Source organism: Alosa alosa, chromosome 24 (genome assembly GCF_017589495.1).
Source record: "Alosa alosa isolate M-15738 ecotype Scorff River chromosome 24, AALO_Geno_1.1, whole genome shotgun sequence".
Lineage (NCBI taxonomy): Eukaryota > Metazoa > Chordata > Actinopteri > Clupeiformes > Clupeidae > Alosa > Alosa alosa.
In genome coordinates, this window is record NC_063212.1 from 13,383,500 (window position 1) to 13,400,342 (window position 16,843).

Below are 16,843 nucleotides of genomic sequence, written 5' to 3' on the forward strand. Positions count from 1 at the left end.
GCGGTGTCTGAACTCCTGAACCTCATTTAAAACAAAGAAAACAGACTGGAGCACACAGATTAATAAAACTGGTAGTCTTTACTTAGTGCAAACCAAACATACTAACGTTTTGACACCACAATGTTGTTAGAGTAGTAGTTGACAAAGAAAAGAGCCACACTATTTATATAACTTTTGAAAGATTTGACGTCATCATTAGGGAATTAACTTGTTATTTTACCAAGATCTCAACACAATAATAGACGAGTGCAAATGCGTGAAGGCTATGCTAGGTTTAGTGGAATGACTATTTCATACGGTCTCGCAAGCAGCCTCCTTCAAATGCGCCGTTGACTGTCAAAATACTGATGCATTGAGCAGCACCCCCCCCCCGCTGTCTAGGGGTGGGCAATATATATCGTCTGCGATAATATCGTGATTGTTGTTTTAACCATGCGCAAATTTACATTATTGAGTATTTAAATTTACTTATGGGGAAAAACGCTCAAAATCACGCATTGAAGACTCATACATTCCCAGGAGCTGTATGCAGGAAAAGCCTATGGGAAAAGACCCTAGCTGCAAAGAACTATTCTCATGTAACTCTTTTGTAAATGGACTGAAGTTCGCTCTAAATATCTACGGTTACCAATTATGCTAACCGTTAGCATCTCTATGGGATTTCTCATATACATTAGCCATAAGCTAACGCATTTGTTTCTATTCTGTAACTTGAAATGCTAGCCTATGATTGCTCTTAAACTAAACATCGAAGGAAATAACTGAGATGTACTCTGTTGGTCTGCTTAGTTTTACAGTGAATCCTATGCAAAGGTTGGAAAGGAACTTCAGCTTCAGATTTTCTCTTGGGAAACTGTTAGGCCTATTCATCTTCTCTAATGTAGTTGGCTAGACCATGTCATTGCCACACACACAAGTGGGGGCAGAATTGGAAATGTGTCATAGAGTGACAATGCATTGGTTGATTTGGTTAAAAAGTCACAGGTTAGGGTATTGGTTATTATTGTAATGATGCTATTCATAAAGAATGAGCTATAAAGTAACTCAGACTAACAAAAACAATTCTTTAAAGGATATCGACTAATTATCGTTATCGTCAAAATCACAAAAAATATCGAGATATTATTTTTTGTCCATATTGTCCACCCCTACCGCTGTCTTGCTGTTTTAATATTTTCCCGTAGAATATCCCATATTACTGTAATACTCTCATAACATTAGTCCTGCTATCTGGCCTGTCTCTGTGTTGTCCTGTTGTTACCCCCTTGCCCTTCCAGTGAAACAGATGTATTCAAATCATCGTTTTGCTTGCTTGAATGCAAATTTAGAGTGACGTTAACCTATTTAAGTTAACGCCGTGGTTAAACAATGCGCCCAGGGGTGTGGCAATTAACAACTTAGGGAGTGGCCTGGCACATTGTCTAAAAATCGCTATTGTACACCTGGTCAGAAGTCTATGGCGAGTTGTTTATATGTTATTTTAAGAGCGCATTGTCAACAGTCATATTGGCGGGTGCACAACGCACTGTCCTTCTATCATCCATGAAAGCATACCAGCGCATGTCCATGAAAAACATTAAAATTGTACGATTACAATGGGAAACATAATTAGAATAAAGATATTACGAAATACTGTACATCTCGTGATGAGTAGTTATTCACCATCATTTGCAAATTGGTAATGACGGTTAAAAGTGATTAGAGGCGAGAGACACGTATAGAGCACAGCTGAAGACGCACGGTCACATCATATAAGCAACTCTTCTGCAGGATTAATGTTTTTTATTCAGTCATTTGAGCAATATTAGGTTAAGTGTTGCTTTTTCCAGCCAATGTTTTCGATGGTAACCCATTGTCAGTCAATAATGAAAATAACTGCATATAACTGTCTTGTTTACTGTCTCGTTGACTGACACCATGGTGAAGTTAGTTTCACTTTGCCAATGAGTTTAAATAATAGAGGAGTGCAAATGCGTGAAGGCTATGCTAGGTTTTAGTAAAGCATGGTTTAGTGGAATGACTATTCCATACGGTCTCGTAAGCAGCCTCCTTCAAATGCACTGTTGAATGTCAAAATACCAATGCATTTATTTAACATCACACATTGCGCCGTTAAAGGGAATGACAGATGTCATTCTCATTGGTTTAAATTATGTTACGCCCCAAACACACCCATGACTGATTAAGAAACCTAGGAACACCTTGTTGCGCCATGCGTTCGACGTTTGATAACAAAAACACCTGCAGGTGTACGTCCGTACGCACTGTGCGTACCATCAGGATACTCAACAACAAGAGAAAATTTCCCGTGTGTGTGTGTTTTCACACCAAATTGGCCCACCATACCTTCCCAACTATGGACAGTATCCCATTACCTGCATGCCATCAGGCTACAATTTACAATTTTCTATTGAAGTTAGTGAACACGTTATCAAAATTAACGCGCACACATTTTGTTTGAGCAGGAGAGAGAGAATACGCACGCAGGCACGCAACTAGGCTACTTGTTGTTTTCTATATATGGTTATCAGCACACAATGTTGAGCTAATTCACTAACTCCAATAATCATCATGGATATCACAAGTTTAAACAACGAAAACAGAAAGGATGGATGCAGCAAAGCTAGAGGAGTTATTCCAGATGGGCAAGAACAAGGTAGGCAATTGCAATATTTTTTTTTTGCGGAGTAATGGGTGTGCGTACCATAGCATTAATTCCTGCAGGCGCCCCTGGGAATGGACATCTTACTAAATTTGACTTTTGACTAGTGACTATGCGCTTTAGATTGTCATGATAGGGCCCTTAAAATAACATATTACTCACCATGTAATATGTAATAAAATCGCAAAATGATGTGAATAACCCAACTTCTGTACTTAACTAAATTTTATGTTGTTTGAATCAATAGTAAGTCCACATCCTCTAAGATATCAATTTCTTACTCGAGTTACAAGATTTAATGCAAATAAGCTCTCAGACTTTCCAGGGGTGACAAAATCAGAAAGGACTAAAACGAATTAAAGGAAAATTCTGGTTTTTACCACTCGGTGAGTTGCACAGTTTTGAAAACGAACGTTAAGGGTTGTTTTAGGACATGTTTGAGTAGCCTACTAAAGTATGCCTGTTGGCAGCCACCCTGAGCAGTTGAAGGCGATTCAAAACGAGTCAGAAAAGTCGAGACAGGACCAATCGTCAATATTTCGGTGTCCACCACTCTAGTTCATCCAAAACAAACCAGAAAAGGACCTTAAAGAGCTAAAAACCGGAATTTTCCTTTAATTATTTAAATACTGTCTTTAGTGGCAGGCTAGCACATACCGTTGACTTGCGCTAGCCTAGCACCTGCAAACTCTGCAATTAGAAGGACTGGATGAAACGTGCTGAAAACGGTCTCCACTGATAAATATCACACTTGCTTACTTGGAAATAAGGTTTTATGTCCAAAATCCTGAACCACCCCTTTAACTCACTGTAGCATGGTTTGTTTATTAGCCTGGTTAGCGTTGTCACTTTATTTTACTGTCTATGCACTTAACACTACCAGCTCCTCATGTGAGAAGTTACAAGTTACCCCAACATAAAGGTAATTACCACGTGATTTACATAGCTTTCTGTCATTACGAAATCATTTCATTTAAGCCATAGGTTTTGGCCCTATTTGTATGTGTATCCAAAGGCTGCTGAAGCGCAGGGGAAGTTTTTTTCCCCCTCATTTCAGTGATTGGTAGCCTACATCATCTGGGTGATGGCTTCGAATATGTGTAGCATTTTTTCCACTCACATACCCAACAACTGCTGAACAACGCCGACACACAGTTTCATCTTATCCACCACTCTTTCGCCTGTACTAACGATACTGTAACTGAAGTTCTCAAACTTGCGATCTTAAAGAGACCAGCGGATCCTCTAACTCTTGTGGGTCTAACCTTAGTGCTGCTAATGACTGAAGGACTCGACCGACGACCTGACAAAAAAAAAAAACATAGGCGCCAATCAGAGCTTCAGAGCTAAGGCGAGGCTACAGATTAGCGTTAGGTGTCGCTAAAGAACTCCCGTAACTCTCGCTACTTAACAGTAATTGTGCATGACATTAATTAATCCGCACACGAGTTTTATGTATTTTTATACCGTGTATTCTCCGTGTAAATTCTTGCACCAAACCGTGACGCGCGTACCGTTTCGGTTCAATACGAATACATGAACCGTTACACCCCTAGTGTTCAATATGTTCAGAAAGCACTTATAGGCCTACACAAGCTGAAATAGTTGCAAAAAGTGTCCCGTTCACTTTTTCATGTTTAATTGCCTATGTGCTTATAGCTTAACTTACCCTACTATGACTTGGAGGTTGCTATTACTGTTATTTGGATCCAATGAGTGAGCAGGCTTGGAATTTCACCATTCTGGGGGCAAGGCCACTTGGCCTTCAGTTGGGCATATTTGGTGGGGGGCACAAAGGCCACATGTCAGGGCACCAAGGCCAAAGTTAACTATACAGTAGTAGGCTATAAAAATGATCAAAGTTGTATTTAGCCTATTCACTGCAGTAGACCTGCATCACTGTATGAAACATTGCAAAAACATGAAACATGACATATTACATAGAACTGTAAATCATCTGATCATCTAATATTTACAGATATCTAGGCTATATTTAACATTTATTTTATATTTGGCCTGTTATGAAATCATGTATTTAACAATTTAAGCACAGCTCAGCTTTAAGAAACAAACTCTTAGTCAACTGTCCTCTGATTTACCGATATCTAGACGATATTTGTAACATTTATTTTGTATTTGGCCCGTTATGAAATCATGTGGAACAATTTAAACACATTGTTAAACTTAAAGCCCAAATTTGGAGACATCCATGCATGTCGAAATTTACTGCAAATTCAAAACTGGATTACTCTGGAACGGCTAACTGCACAGGGGACTGCTTTACAAATTTTGTGTCCGGTAAGGTCTGCTGTTTATTCTGATATATGATTTGTCATGTTTTAAACAAAGGGTTCGTGAAGTAGGTAGGGAGATGGACGCAAAACCTTGAGTAGAATTTATGATTACGGTAAATTGAATTATATTATTTACTTTTCTCGCGAACCGTTCACCAGAGCAATTAGCGGCTAACATAGTTTAAAAGCTGAGAAAAAGCTGTTTCATGTGATACTTGTGATGTCTGTGTGATGAGTAGGCTACTTCGCGAGTAGTTCAACTGAGAAGAATGGGTGAATTTGGACTCACTTTCTTTCTTGCGCTGTCACTTTCTCCACTGCCTAAAAGACTAAATTTATTTGCGCTGTGATTATTTTGAGAGGCCATAGGCTAAATAAAAATCGCTATTAGTAGGACACAAAGCAGAATATTGAAAGAAGCGGGCACCAAGGCCACCGTGGCCTGTAAAGCTCTGATTTTCAAAGGGGCATCACGGCCAACGCAAGGGGCAAAGACGGCCATGGCCGTCATGGCCGCTGTGAAATTTCTACCCTGAGTGAGACCAAAGTAAGTGTTCGAAATAAAACTTTAGGCTACTGTGTTCTGATAGCGTGAGTGGAATGGATTTAATGTGGATGCGAAAATAAAAAGATGCAGAGTGGCCATGGCCATGGCCTACTGTAGACAACAGAATGTCAAAAGGCCAGGCAAAAGCAGGCTCGATGAAGCTGGGAAGGATTAAACACACGGTTTCAACACCGCGGTAATCAACTGTGATAATTATGATATTTCAAAAGAAAATGGTAATTGTTATAGTCAACATTTTTATCACGGTTTATCATTATACCGGTAATCGTTACATCCCTAGTGCTGACCAACACAGACAGATGGTGTGAGGATGTGATATAAGACAGGCAATGCAGTTATCTACATTCACTCTGAAAATGGTTAATAATAATCAAATGTCTCCCATACACTATTATACACATTTATTTTTTTCATTCACTCATTTGTATTTATTTACTTACCCTTTCACACAGCCACTTAGTGACACGGCTGATTGAATCATCATTTTTTGAGGACTTCAGTAACCCTATGTCCTCGAAGAATAAGCAATGCACAACAAGTATATCCTTCCTCTTGTTAGGAGCGTTGTTGCATGGTGGCAAGAAATCTGTGTCAAATGTGTGGTGCATCACCACTACAACAGCAGGCTTTCCATCTGAAAGTGTTTACACAAAAATCTTAATATGCATGGCTTGCATCAAAAAACATTTTCTTGAGTAAATGTCACTCACCTGGAATGGAACGGAAAGCTTTTTCAATGTCAGAGCCAAACGAGGAAACAACTGGGCAGAACACCAGGAGAACATCACATTGTTTCACTGAAAAGACTTCAGCTTGCAAAACTCCTTTATCTGTAAGACGTTTTTGAACCTCTGCATGAGATTTCAGTGTGTTTCCCACTCAAAATAGTAAAGTATTTTATATTTTTAGATGAACGTGATGTAGCAGTCTTGCTACACATTGTTGTTTTTTCTGTCAAACAGGGTTTGGAAACTATTTGAGATCCATCTGCAGCTGTGGAGCTGCTGTCATCTGGTGGTGGTATTTTGTTATTATTTTGTTTTTGCTGTTGCTGTTCAGTGGGTGGCGGGCGGTCATCATTGAGAGACAATGAATTGGCCTATTGATTTCAACAGATTTATCCCCTTGTTCATCCACCCTGAGGAGGCCAAGACCTGAAAAATGTGTTCAAAGATACTGGATGTTTCAGGGGTTTATTGTGAAGATTGTGATGACAACGAATGCAATTAAATATTACAGTAATTATTATTATACACATGGAATTGCACACAGTCAAAAACTAAACGAGGGAATTACATGCACTCACTTTTGTATCCGATTCTGGGGAAACCTCAAACTCTATGAGTAGCTGTCTCTGTGCATCACTGTTCTTTTCACACTTCAGTATCCCTTGGTCCTCATGGAACAAAATGTCAATCACAGTCATCTTTTGCCCTCTTACAAATCTGCTGGTGTTTGGTGTCACGTGATTGGTATCAAAGGTGTGGTGCATGACCACTAGAATAGCAGGCTTAGAGTCTGTCAGAGGAGAAAAACAAAAAGTGACTTATTACTGGTTAATAGACATTCTGCAACAAAACATTGTGGTGGATAGTACACAACTGCTTATTATTTTTCTTCAGACTGATTTCAGTGATCACCATCCTGAATGAATGCCTTCTGCAGGTATGTAGTCTCCATACAGGAAGTTTGTATCTGTAAAGTGTTTTCCCTATTAAATGGCGTTTACAAACGGTGGGCAAACTATGAATTCTGTGATCACGGTAAGGTGGACTGTACCATGTGGTATCTGATTTTTTAAAAAGGCATTCAGAACACGTTTGATAATGGTGGAGGTTATTAAATTGCGTTTACAAACAGAAGTTCGGGAGGAGCATGACTGAGTTTGCCACGCCTCCTTCAATCAGACAGGTTATTTATTTGCGGTCGGCCTCTATCTGCCGAAGTTGCAGCATCGGCGTCACTCCGCGTGCAACCCACCACCTCCCCTTACGCCTCCCCCATAGTTCAAGGATAAGGGGTGTATTGCGGAATCCTGCACGACTCCTCCCTGCGCAGTTGACTCCTGCACGATCCCGCAAATCACTTCAGGACCCTGGCCAGGGACTTCGCCAAATATGCTTTTTATTATGCTATTATCTGTTTGCAAATTACGGAATGTGAACTAGTGAAATGCTAATGTGTATGCAAGCTTTCAACAACACTTGCTCAGGGAGTCTAGAGAAAATATGGGCTATTTACAGCACATGAATTGCTATTGCTCACAACAACAGGCTAAAAAAAAGATGTAAAATGTGAAACTTTGTTGAAAGTTTATGCATTTCTGAATATTTTCATGCATACATATTTTCTGAATAATTTAATTGTTATGGTGGGAGCCACCAATCGGTGTGATTCCCAGAAAGGTGAAATAATGATACTACATTTACCGGTGTTGCCAGGAGACAAATGTATAAAGGCTATGTGATAGGCCAACTATTTAGTTCAGTACCTGGTATTTCTTTAAGAGCTGCCTCCATGTCTGTTCCAACACGGGAAACTATCACACAGAAAGCCAGGATGACATCACAATCATCCACACTTGCAACTTCTGCCAAACCTTTTTTTTCATCAACATTCTCTTCAAAGCATTGTGATGATTTTGAGTGTTCCCAATCACAATGGTGTAGAATTTTTTGGTTGGGACTTCTGCTTGACAAATAAATTAAAATTAGCAAATTAACAACTGGATAGCTATGAAAATATCTTGAGATAAAGATTACCACCTGACTAATACAAGTTTGAAATATATATGAACACACATACAGTATATAACTGCTGACTCAAGCCACTGTTTTTTCACTCCCTGAACAGATTTACACTTATCTATTTCATCACAACAGCTCTCACTTGTACGGACTTCTTGTTTAACAGGAGCACTTATTTCCCCATTATTGAGCTTGGTGCAGACGCTGACATCATATTTGGTGTCTGGTTGCAGGCCTGTGATGTCAGCGCTGCATGAATCTGCAGAAATGGGTTCTGACTCAGTTCCTCCACTGTGGTAAGAGATCTGGAAGGAGTGTGGAGTCCGATCCATCCCATTTGGTTGGCTCCATGTGATATGTATAGATTCTGGAGTCACTGAAACTACTGTGAGCTTGCTTGGGGGTAATAGCACAGCTGTAAGAAAAAAAAATGCAACAGTAAAGACATTTGAAAGTGTTTTTGACATAAAATACAGAGGTGCACATCCCGAGTTCAGTTCAAGTTCTGCCAAATATTTGTTTCAACCATTTAGTAAATGAGTTTTCTTGTCGGCACTCCAATACGCTTGCACAGTTGGCACAGCTTAAATAAAAAAAAAAATGTATGAAAAAATAATATATATATATATATAAGTTGGAATAAACAATTAAGCCTACTTCTGGGGGGAACTAGCCTGGGAATACCCATACAAACTTCCAGCAAATTTGGGATTTGCTCTGCAGGTCCGTCTGGCCAAGAGGCCATTGGAGCCCATTTACAATGTACCTAAAACACGTGCACGCAAATACTAATACACCAATTCAGCATGGACGTGTATTTCTTTGGAACTGTCAGCAACATTGTGCGGACCCCCTGCAATCTCTGGCGACCCCTAGTTGGGTCCACTAACTGTATTTAAAACCTTTGTTTACGAGCTTGCTACATGCATTTCTGCGACGATTTGGTAAGAGTTTCATGCACAAATTTAAAGGTGCTCTAAGCCAGTGGTTCCCAACCTGGGGTCAGTGGACCCAACTAGGGGTCGCCAGAGATTGCAGGGGGTCCGCACAATGTTGCCTGAGCTGAAGTTGTAAGGGCTGTTGGAACAAATGTCTAAATTCAAATTTCAAATTTCTAATGTTACCAAAATTATATTTGTGTACATTAAATGTATAAAATCCCAATAACACACCCAATTGGATAATCAAATATTCTGTATAATCCAAATTATACAACAATAGAGTCCCGAAGCCATGACGTAGCGTTGCCAAGGCAGCAATTTCACTGGATCTAAACAAATCAATCTACCATTAGAAATCACCATAGCGGTGGCTTTCTTAATCTATTTCAATAATTTTACAGTTTATTTAAATAACGTTTCTAAGACGTTAGTATATTTTTTTACACTGTAGGATACTACAACATATATTCATACAACGTGGACTAGTTTTATTCATGGGTTTCCTCCGTAAAAGACCTGCATGTAACTTCACAGCACGTTAAAATCCTTAAATTCAAATTTTTTGGCAAAAACTACAGTCTTTGAAAAGACGGATATATTGAATTTTTCTTTCTATTACAGCCATGGAATCCGTGTTATGTGGCTAAGCTGCTGCCTAGCAGGTAAAACACAGCCAACTCAATGTAAGTAAGATAAACGAGGATGCTAATTGTTCTCAGCATTGTGTATAATATTATTGTCACTTGGAGGAGACTTGTAGATAACTAACGTTAGCATAGTTAGCTAACCGCTGCTAACGTGCTAGCATCGTCACGTCAGGCTGTGCACAGTAGTGTAACATTTATTCACCATAAATTAATAAAGTTGAGTGGTTCTGCAATGTAGGCTATGTTTCCTGTTTTTTGCAGTACCATGTCCCTTACATGACATGGCCCAGTGTCCTTGTAACATGCATGCAGCAAACCTAGATATGAATGTGATTTCAGCCCGACTTGAAACATTTCTTTCAAGAAGACACTAAACCACAAAGACCCGTAACGAGGGATCTGGAATGTTGGTTACCTAGCAACCAAGACGCTGTCTAATGAAAAGGGAACTATTTTTTGATGCGTAAAAACAATGTCGAAATACACATTTTAAAACAATAATGGGTGTTTTTTCAGATTATTTAGTTTGTGGTAGAATTGTTGTATAAAAGCAATATAGCACGAGTGAGAGTGGGATTGGTCATGGATATTCCCACGGGTGTTGTTCGGCCGTAGCCACGAGGCCGGAGGGAATATCCATTAAAACATATTTTTGTTCAACATTTAAATTCTTTTTGTGTGTGTATGAGGGTAGGAGTTCAGGTAGGGGGCCCTGGCTTGTCTTAGACACAGGCAAGGGGGCCTTCAAGGAAAAAAGGTTGGGGAACACTGCTCTAAGCGATGTTACTCGGTTTTTAAGGTATACAAATGTTTGTCACATATAACAAACATCACCTCACCATCAGCTAGCTGCCTGTGCCCTGAACATATTCAATGTAAAAAAAAATGGTCCAAAAAACAAAAATAACCTGGTCCATAAAAACATAACAAACTGTTCCAGCCAATCACCGACGAGATGAGCGTTTAGGAGAGTTTCAATTGCACGGGAGAGACAGGGAGGGAGTAGCAAGCTAGTGCTCCGTTTTGTTTGAACGTCAACAGAAGTAATGTTACCCAAAATCGCTAAGAGCACCTTTAAGTTTAACTTCACCCAGTGGCATAGCAGACGTTGGCATGATGCTGTTTACTGACTTTGGGCCAATGTCATTTTGGCCGGTGGGTTAACGTTGCGAGGTTGACATTTCAATAGCAAATCATTCAAGAATCCGCAAAACATCAGCCTACATATCAGACATGTGGCAGATAGTTGGCACTTGCAGATTGTCTCTATCATTGAAACATATCAACGTTTTAAAGGGATACTCCACTATTTGGGAATTACGGTCATTTTTCACCTCCGCTCGAGTTAAACAAATTATTTTTACCAGAGCCATATAAAGGTAGAGTTGCGACAATGGCTGTTCAAAATTCGTTAAGGTCATGTGGTTCATATAAACTTCAAAAACTTCCCGGAAGTGATTGACAATGGATTAGAGTGCATTAAATAGACTACTGTTCAATGAGAGACAGAGCCACAATTTTGGGTAATTGACAGCCAATAAATGCATTGATATACAATATTTATAACACATTGTAATTAAATGTAGTTCCTACCATTAGAACAATATTAAATTAAATTCCAGACCTTATATCGTAGCCTGCTAAATATCGGAAGTTGACCTTTTTTTCTCCCTTTTACGTTTGTGTCACTTAGCCTAAAATTGATTTCTGTACAAAACCAAGGCGGGAGATTCTTTAGAAAACGCAATAGCACCCATCCCATAAGTGTAGCTTAGGCCTATCTAAATTATAGTTATAAAAAAATTGACCTCGTACAGTGACTCGAAGAGCTGTAAACAGTGTTTTTGAGACTGCGTGTAGCCTACAAAAGCGCATTGGAGCTCCAGTGACATTTTAATTTTGCAACGAGAAACTGTAACACAGCTAGTCTAAGTCTAACATTAACTTGTTTGAGTTTTCTCCCCAGCGTTTTCTCTGGTAGTTCGTCACTGATCTGAGCTAAGGAGCGAATTACCTTAAGTAGCTAGCGTCTCGGGAGAATTGAAAAAAAAAAGTTTAAAAGTTGTCTTTTTAACCAGTGTAATGGTGGGCATGTTAACAGTAGCCTAACCCCATGGTAATGCGAGTGATCATAATAACATATAAAACGTGATATAGTCCTTGATAAATAACCAGGCTATGAACTCATAAACATGAACAGCATTTTGTCATCATTTGTCATTTACCGTGCTGTGAATACAGCATTAAGATGCTAGGTTAAAGAGGCTGTCACCTCGGCACTCGTGTGTGCAAAAAGTGAACATCCGCCGTTTTTTTTTTTTCTAAAAATCTTTTAAAACGTTTTAAACACATCAAACCTGCCAAACACATCAAATCTTCACTTAGATTGATGCTCAGCAGTGTTTTTTCATTTTTTTCCATTTTCAGAAACAAAACAAAAATCTTCAAAAAAATCTTCCCCACTCGCCCATGTGCTGACCGCGCCCGTGGAGGCTGGAAGTGTGCTAATCTTCCCCGAAAGTGTCAAAAGGCCATCAGACCTGTCGGACATCATTAGGCTTGGTCCTCTGCAGTGTTTTTGTTCAGAAAAAAAATGTTTTTTTCTTCTTTTTTTCTGAAAAATAAAAAAAATCTGTAGCATAGCGCGTTGGTCGCCGAGGCCGGGGAACAAAAATGTCCTCCCTTCAAAACCTGTATGACTTGTTAAAACACATTAAAACAAACAAAAATACCATTCTGGCACAAAGTTGAACCTCCAGGCAATGCATCCAGCATGTTTTCCCCGTACTTTGGGACTCTTTTGTGACCTTTTAGAGTATCAGACACATGGTCAGTACTCTCATTCAATGGATTTGAATGGATTCATTGAATTTCCTCTGCAGTACCTGCTCTGGCCACAAGATGGACACGTGAGCTGTGCTGGCAGCCTGTTGTTCAAAAAGGCCAGAACAAAGGAGAGTAAAAGGGTGGTCTGTGGGGTATGGGTTGCAGGTTGTGGAAGTCCAGGGGCCTGTGAGTCAGTCTTTCTACCCAGGGTAGAGAGGGTGATTCCTGGGTAGGTAGGCAGTGTGAGGCTGTGGCCCTACTCTGGATGTCCAGAGGTTTATTTGTTTATTAAATATAGGGGGGACAGATAATCAGTGGGTCTAGTGCTGAGCTTAATTATACATCCAGTATGTTTCCCCCATACTTTGGGACTCTTTTTGGGCCTTTTGGAGTATCAGACACATGGTCAGAGTGGATGGAAGTTCCCATACATCCAGGCTACCCCAGACTGAGCGATTTGAGTACCCAACCACAGTGCACTGAGCTGGGGCACATTGTCAAGTCAGATTTATTTGTATAGCGCATTTAACCTGCACAGAGTGCAACCCAAAGCGCTTCACATATAAGACATTGTCATTGACACAGACTAACAAAGACAATAGATGCCGGATGGAGCGGCGTAGTCGCCAGCGTACCCGTAACACCAAGACATACAAGACATACAACAAACAAATTAATAAATAAAATTAATTAAAATAAAAAATAAAATTAGTCCAATTTCCAACCGGCTGAAAATGTCCAAGGGCAAAGATGACCTGCGTGAAAACTGCGCACAGCTGTGTCTTCACGATGCAACACCAACAAAGTTCTTCATAACTGTAGTCTGAGCGAATTAGGGTTGAAGGTGGAAGTAAATACAGCAAAAGGATATTTGGTATCAATCGAACCGTAATTTCATGTAGATTAAGAATTTCAGGTGCCTACAGTGCAGATTTGTACCAGAAAAAAGATATACAGCTTTGAATGGACCATGGTATAATGATTATTGGGCCAAAATCATATATTATCACAAATAGATATTAGCTGATATCTCCCATACTGGTAAAATGATCTTTACCAAACTTGGTGTACTTACTCACCATTAGTTCTTGATGAAAGTAGTAGGTGTTTAATGTATTGGGGTCAAAGGTCAAGGTCATGTGTGGTCATAGTTGACATGCAATGTTTGTTTTATACCTCTCAAGCAGATTGAAGGATCATCATTAAACCCAACACCGTTAATTAAGCCTAAATTAACTAATAAGGCATTAAAGATCATGGGATCACAGGTAGAGGTTAAAGGTCATGAGGCTATAGCTGGCTAATTGACATTTAAAAAGATTAAGACATTTATTAAAGCAAAACAAACTTAATTTTCTGTATAAAAACAGTTGTTTCAACCTCCACATCTTATTTTAGTATTGTAGTAGTAGCCTCTCTGAAACCAGGGGAAATCTAAATAATTTGCTGTTTTAAAAATGCAAACATCTGTGTGAATACCTGTTTTAAAATAACTGTTTCAGTTCAGAGTTTTAGATTAAAATCAAACCATTTCTGTCAAACATCTGATAAACATTGTCATCTACAGCTTTTTCCTTCAACTTAAATTATAACGCCAGACAATTTATGTAAATGTCTATGTTGATAGAATACTGTTAGAAATAAAAACTACCCTTGCATCGCATTGAATTAGTTATACTTTGTTCCCTGAAGTTGGTAGTAGGCATATAAGCAACGGCAGCAGCGGACTCATATTACCTAGGATTCTATTAGGTATTATGGTGGGTTTTCAGGATTTGAAGGGATGTAATCATGGGTTTCATAAAGTACTGGGGGTACCAGGATGAGAGGATCTCCTCCTTACATGGTTAAGGGAGAGGGGGTGTTATCAAGCTGGTGAGGACTGGACAGGACAGGGATGAGGAGGCCACTGTGCCTTACGAGTTAGGGCCTGTCTAGCTAGGAAGAGAATAAGATAAGGCCTTATTTCACTAAACTGGAAGGAAACAGAAAAACTTAGGGCTATAATATTTTACATATGTTACCTATGCATTACATAGGTTTGCATATAGTTTTATGCATGATGGGAAGATGGTTTCCACCAATGTAAGCGACCCTGCTTGGTACTGATTGGTGAAGGGTGTTGAGGGAGAGGGGGTGTTATCAAGCTAGTGAGGACTGGACAGGACAGGGATGAGGAGGCCACTGTGCCTTATGAGTTAGGGCCTGTCCAGCTAGGAAGAGAATAAGATAAGAAGGCCTTATTTCACCAAACTGGAAGGAACCAGAAAAACTTAGGGTTACACTATTTTACATATGTTACCTATGCATTACATAGGTTTGCATATAGTTTTATGCATGATGGGAAGATGGTTTCCACCAATGTAAGCGACCCTGCTTGGTACTGATTGGTGAAGGGTGTTAATGGAGATGGCGTGAGAGGGTGGCACTTCTCAAGGGCTGAGGAGTATAAAATATAGTGTACAGTATAGCCATCCATAGGGGAGATCTTGTCGGGGGCCCCAGCTGATGACATCTCCTCCCTATTGCTTTGATGGTTGGTCTGGACTTTGGTTGGGCTGTACTAACATTGCAATACGGTGAATAAAGATCAACAGCCTTCGGAAAATCTTCTATCTACATTGTCTCCTTCGGACGCCTTGTTCCAGAGTGCTAAATTACTAAATAGTCAAGTGGTAATTGTTAATTGGACAATTGGATTTGAAAGTGGACATTTTCTAGCCTGGAAAATCCAGACCTGGTAATCTAGAAAGATTAAGGGTCTGGCCACGAACAATGTAATGGCCCAACTCGAGGGGCGGCACCAAGCATGCATTTGAAAATCTCACTGCACACAATTGGATAACACTAGACCAATGTTTACTCCACTCACATCTATCTTATGGATGACACATGACTGCAAAGCCAACAGTAGTCATACCTCCATCATCAAGTTTGCAGATTACACAGTGATCTTTTGCCTGATTAGTAACAACAATGAACAGCTCTACTTGGATCAGGTTGATGAGGTGGCACAGTGGTGTCAATCTAACAGCTTGACACTGAATGTCGATAAAACCAAGGAAATGGTAGTGGATTACAGAAGGCAGCAGCAGAACTACAGTTACACCCCACTAATGATCAGCGGGCAACCTGTAGAGAGAGTCACAAGTTTTAAATACCTTGGTGTCCACATTACTGAAGACCTAACATGGACTGTTAACACTCAATATGTTCTGAATAAGTCCAGACAACGACTCTACTTCCTTCGTCAGCTAAGGAAATTCAAAGTTTCTACATCCATCATGAAGGCCTTCTACACTTCACCGGTTGAGAGTGTTCTAACTGGTAGCATTATCACCTGGTATAGGAACTCCACAGTTAGAGATTGTAGTACTCTGCAGAGAGTAGTGCGCTCAGCTGAACGTACTATAAGAACTCAACTCCCTGCTCTTCAAGATATCTATTCCAGAAGAGTACTCCTAAGATCCCAAAAGATTCTGAAGGACTCTTCTCATCCTAACAATGGATTATTCCTACCGCTGAAATCAAGAAGACGCCTATGTAGTCACAAAGCCAGAACTGAGAGACTCAGGAGAAGTTTTTATCCCCAGGCCATCCGAACTCTGAACTCACACTATACTGACTTTGCACTCATTCACTCCTCAGCACTCATGACCCCCCCCCCCCCACACACAGACACACACCTACAAGACTTTTAGCACTTTTACTTCCCTCACCCTATGCTACAGACCTTTTATTTATTTTCTTATTTCATCACACGTCAAAACACACACACACACACATATCTGACTTTCTCCAACTTTTGCACATCTCCATAGAACTTTTTATTTATTATTTTTGATTTCTCCTCCATCTACCCATGTCCTTGATTGAAGCTTCTCCAACACACATCCCCAACATACTTACAGCACACTGTCCCCCTCCCCCCAATACACAGCACATTGTCTCCTGAAGAAGCTTCTCCAACACACATACATGTATTGCACACTGCCCTCTCCCCACATACACAGCATACTATCCCATCTCCCCTGTCATCCCCCCAACACACACACCAAGACCCCTGGCAGTTGGGTTAGCCCCTTGAGCCGTGGATCTGCCCAAGGTTTCTTCCTTGGTAAGGGAGTTTTTCCTTGCCCCTGTTGCTCTTGGGTGCTC

At 40.1% G+C, this 16,843-nt stretch overlaps 1 protein-coding gene across 3 annotated transcripts in view; it reads right to left on the bottom strand.

The window, feature by feature from the left end:
- LOC125289805 (fibronectin-like) overlaps positions 1-16,843 on the bottom strand; it is a 60,635-nt gene that overhangs the window by 2,271 nt on the left and 41,521 nt on the right. For all 3 annotated transcript variants that reach the window (XM_048236812.1, XM_048236814.1, XM_048236811.1), the window contains exons 9-13: positions 8,414-8,686; positions 8,016-8,212; positions 6,831-7,042; positions 6,235-6,678; positions 5,965-6,158 (exon numbers count right to left, since the gene is read on the bottom strand). In XM_048236812.1, the coding sequence (XP_048092769.1) occupies positions 8,067-8,212; positions 8,414-8,686 (419 nt within the window). In that variant the 3' untranslated portion in view covers positions 5,965-6,158; positions 6,235-6,678; positions 6,831-7,042; positions 8,016-8,066. The remainder of the gene's footprint in view (positions 1-5,964; positions 6,159-6,234; positions 6,679-6,830; positions 7,043-8,015; positions 8,213-8,413; positions 8,687-16,843) is intronic.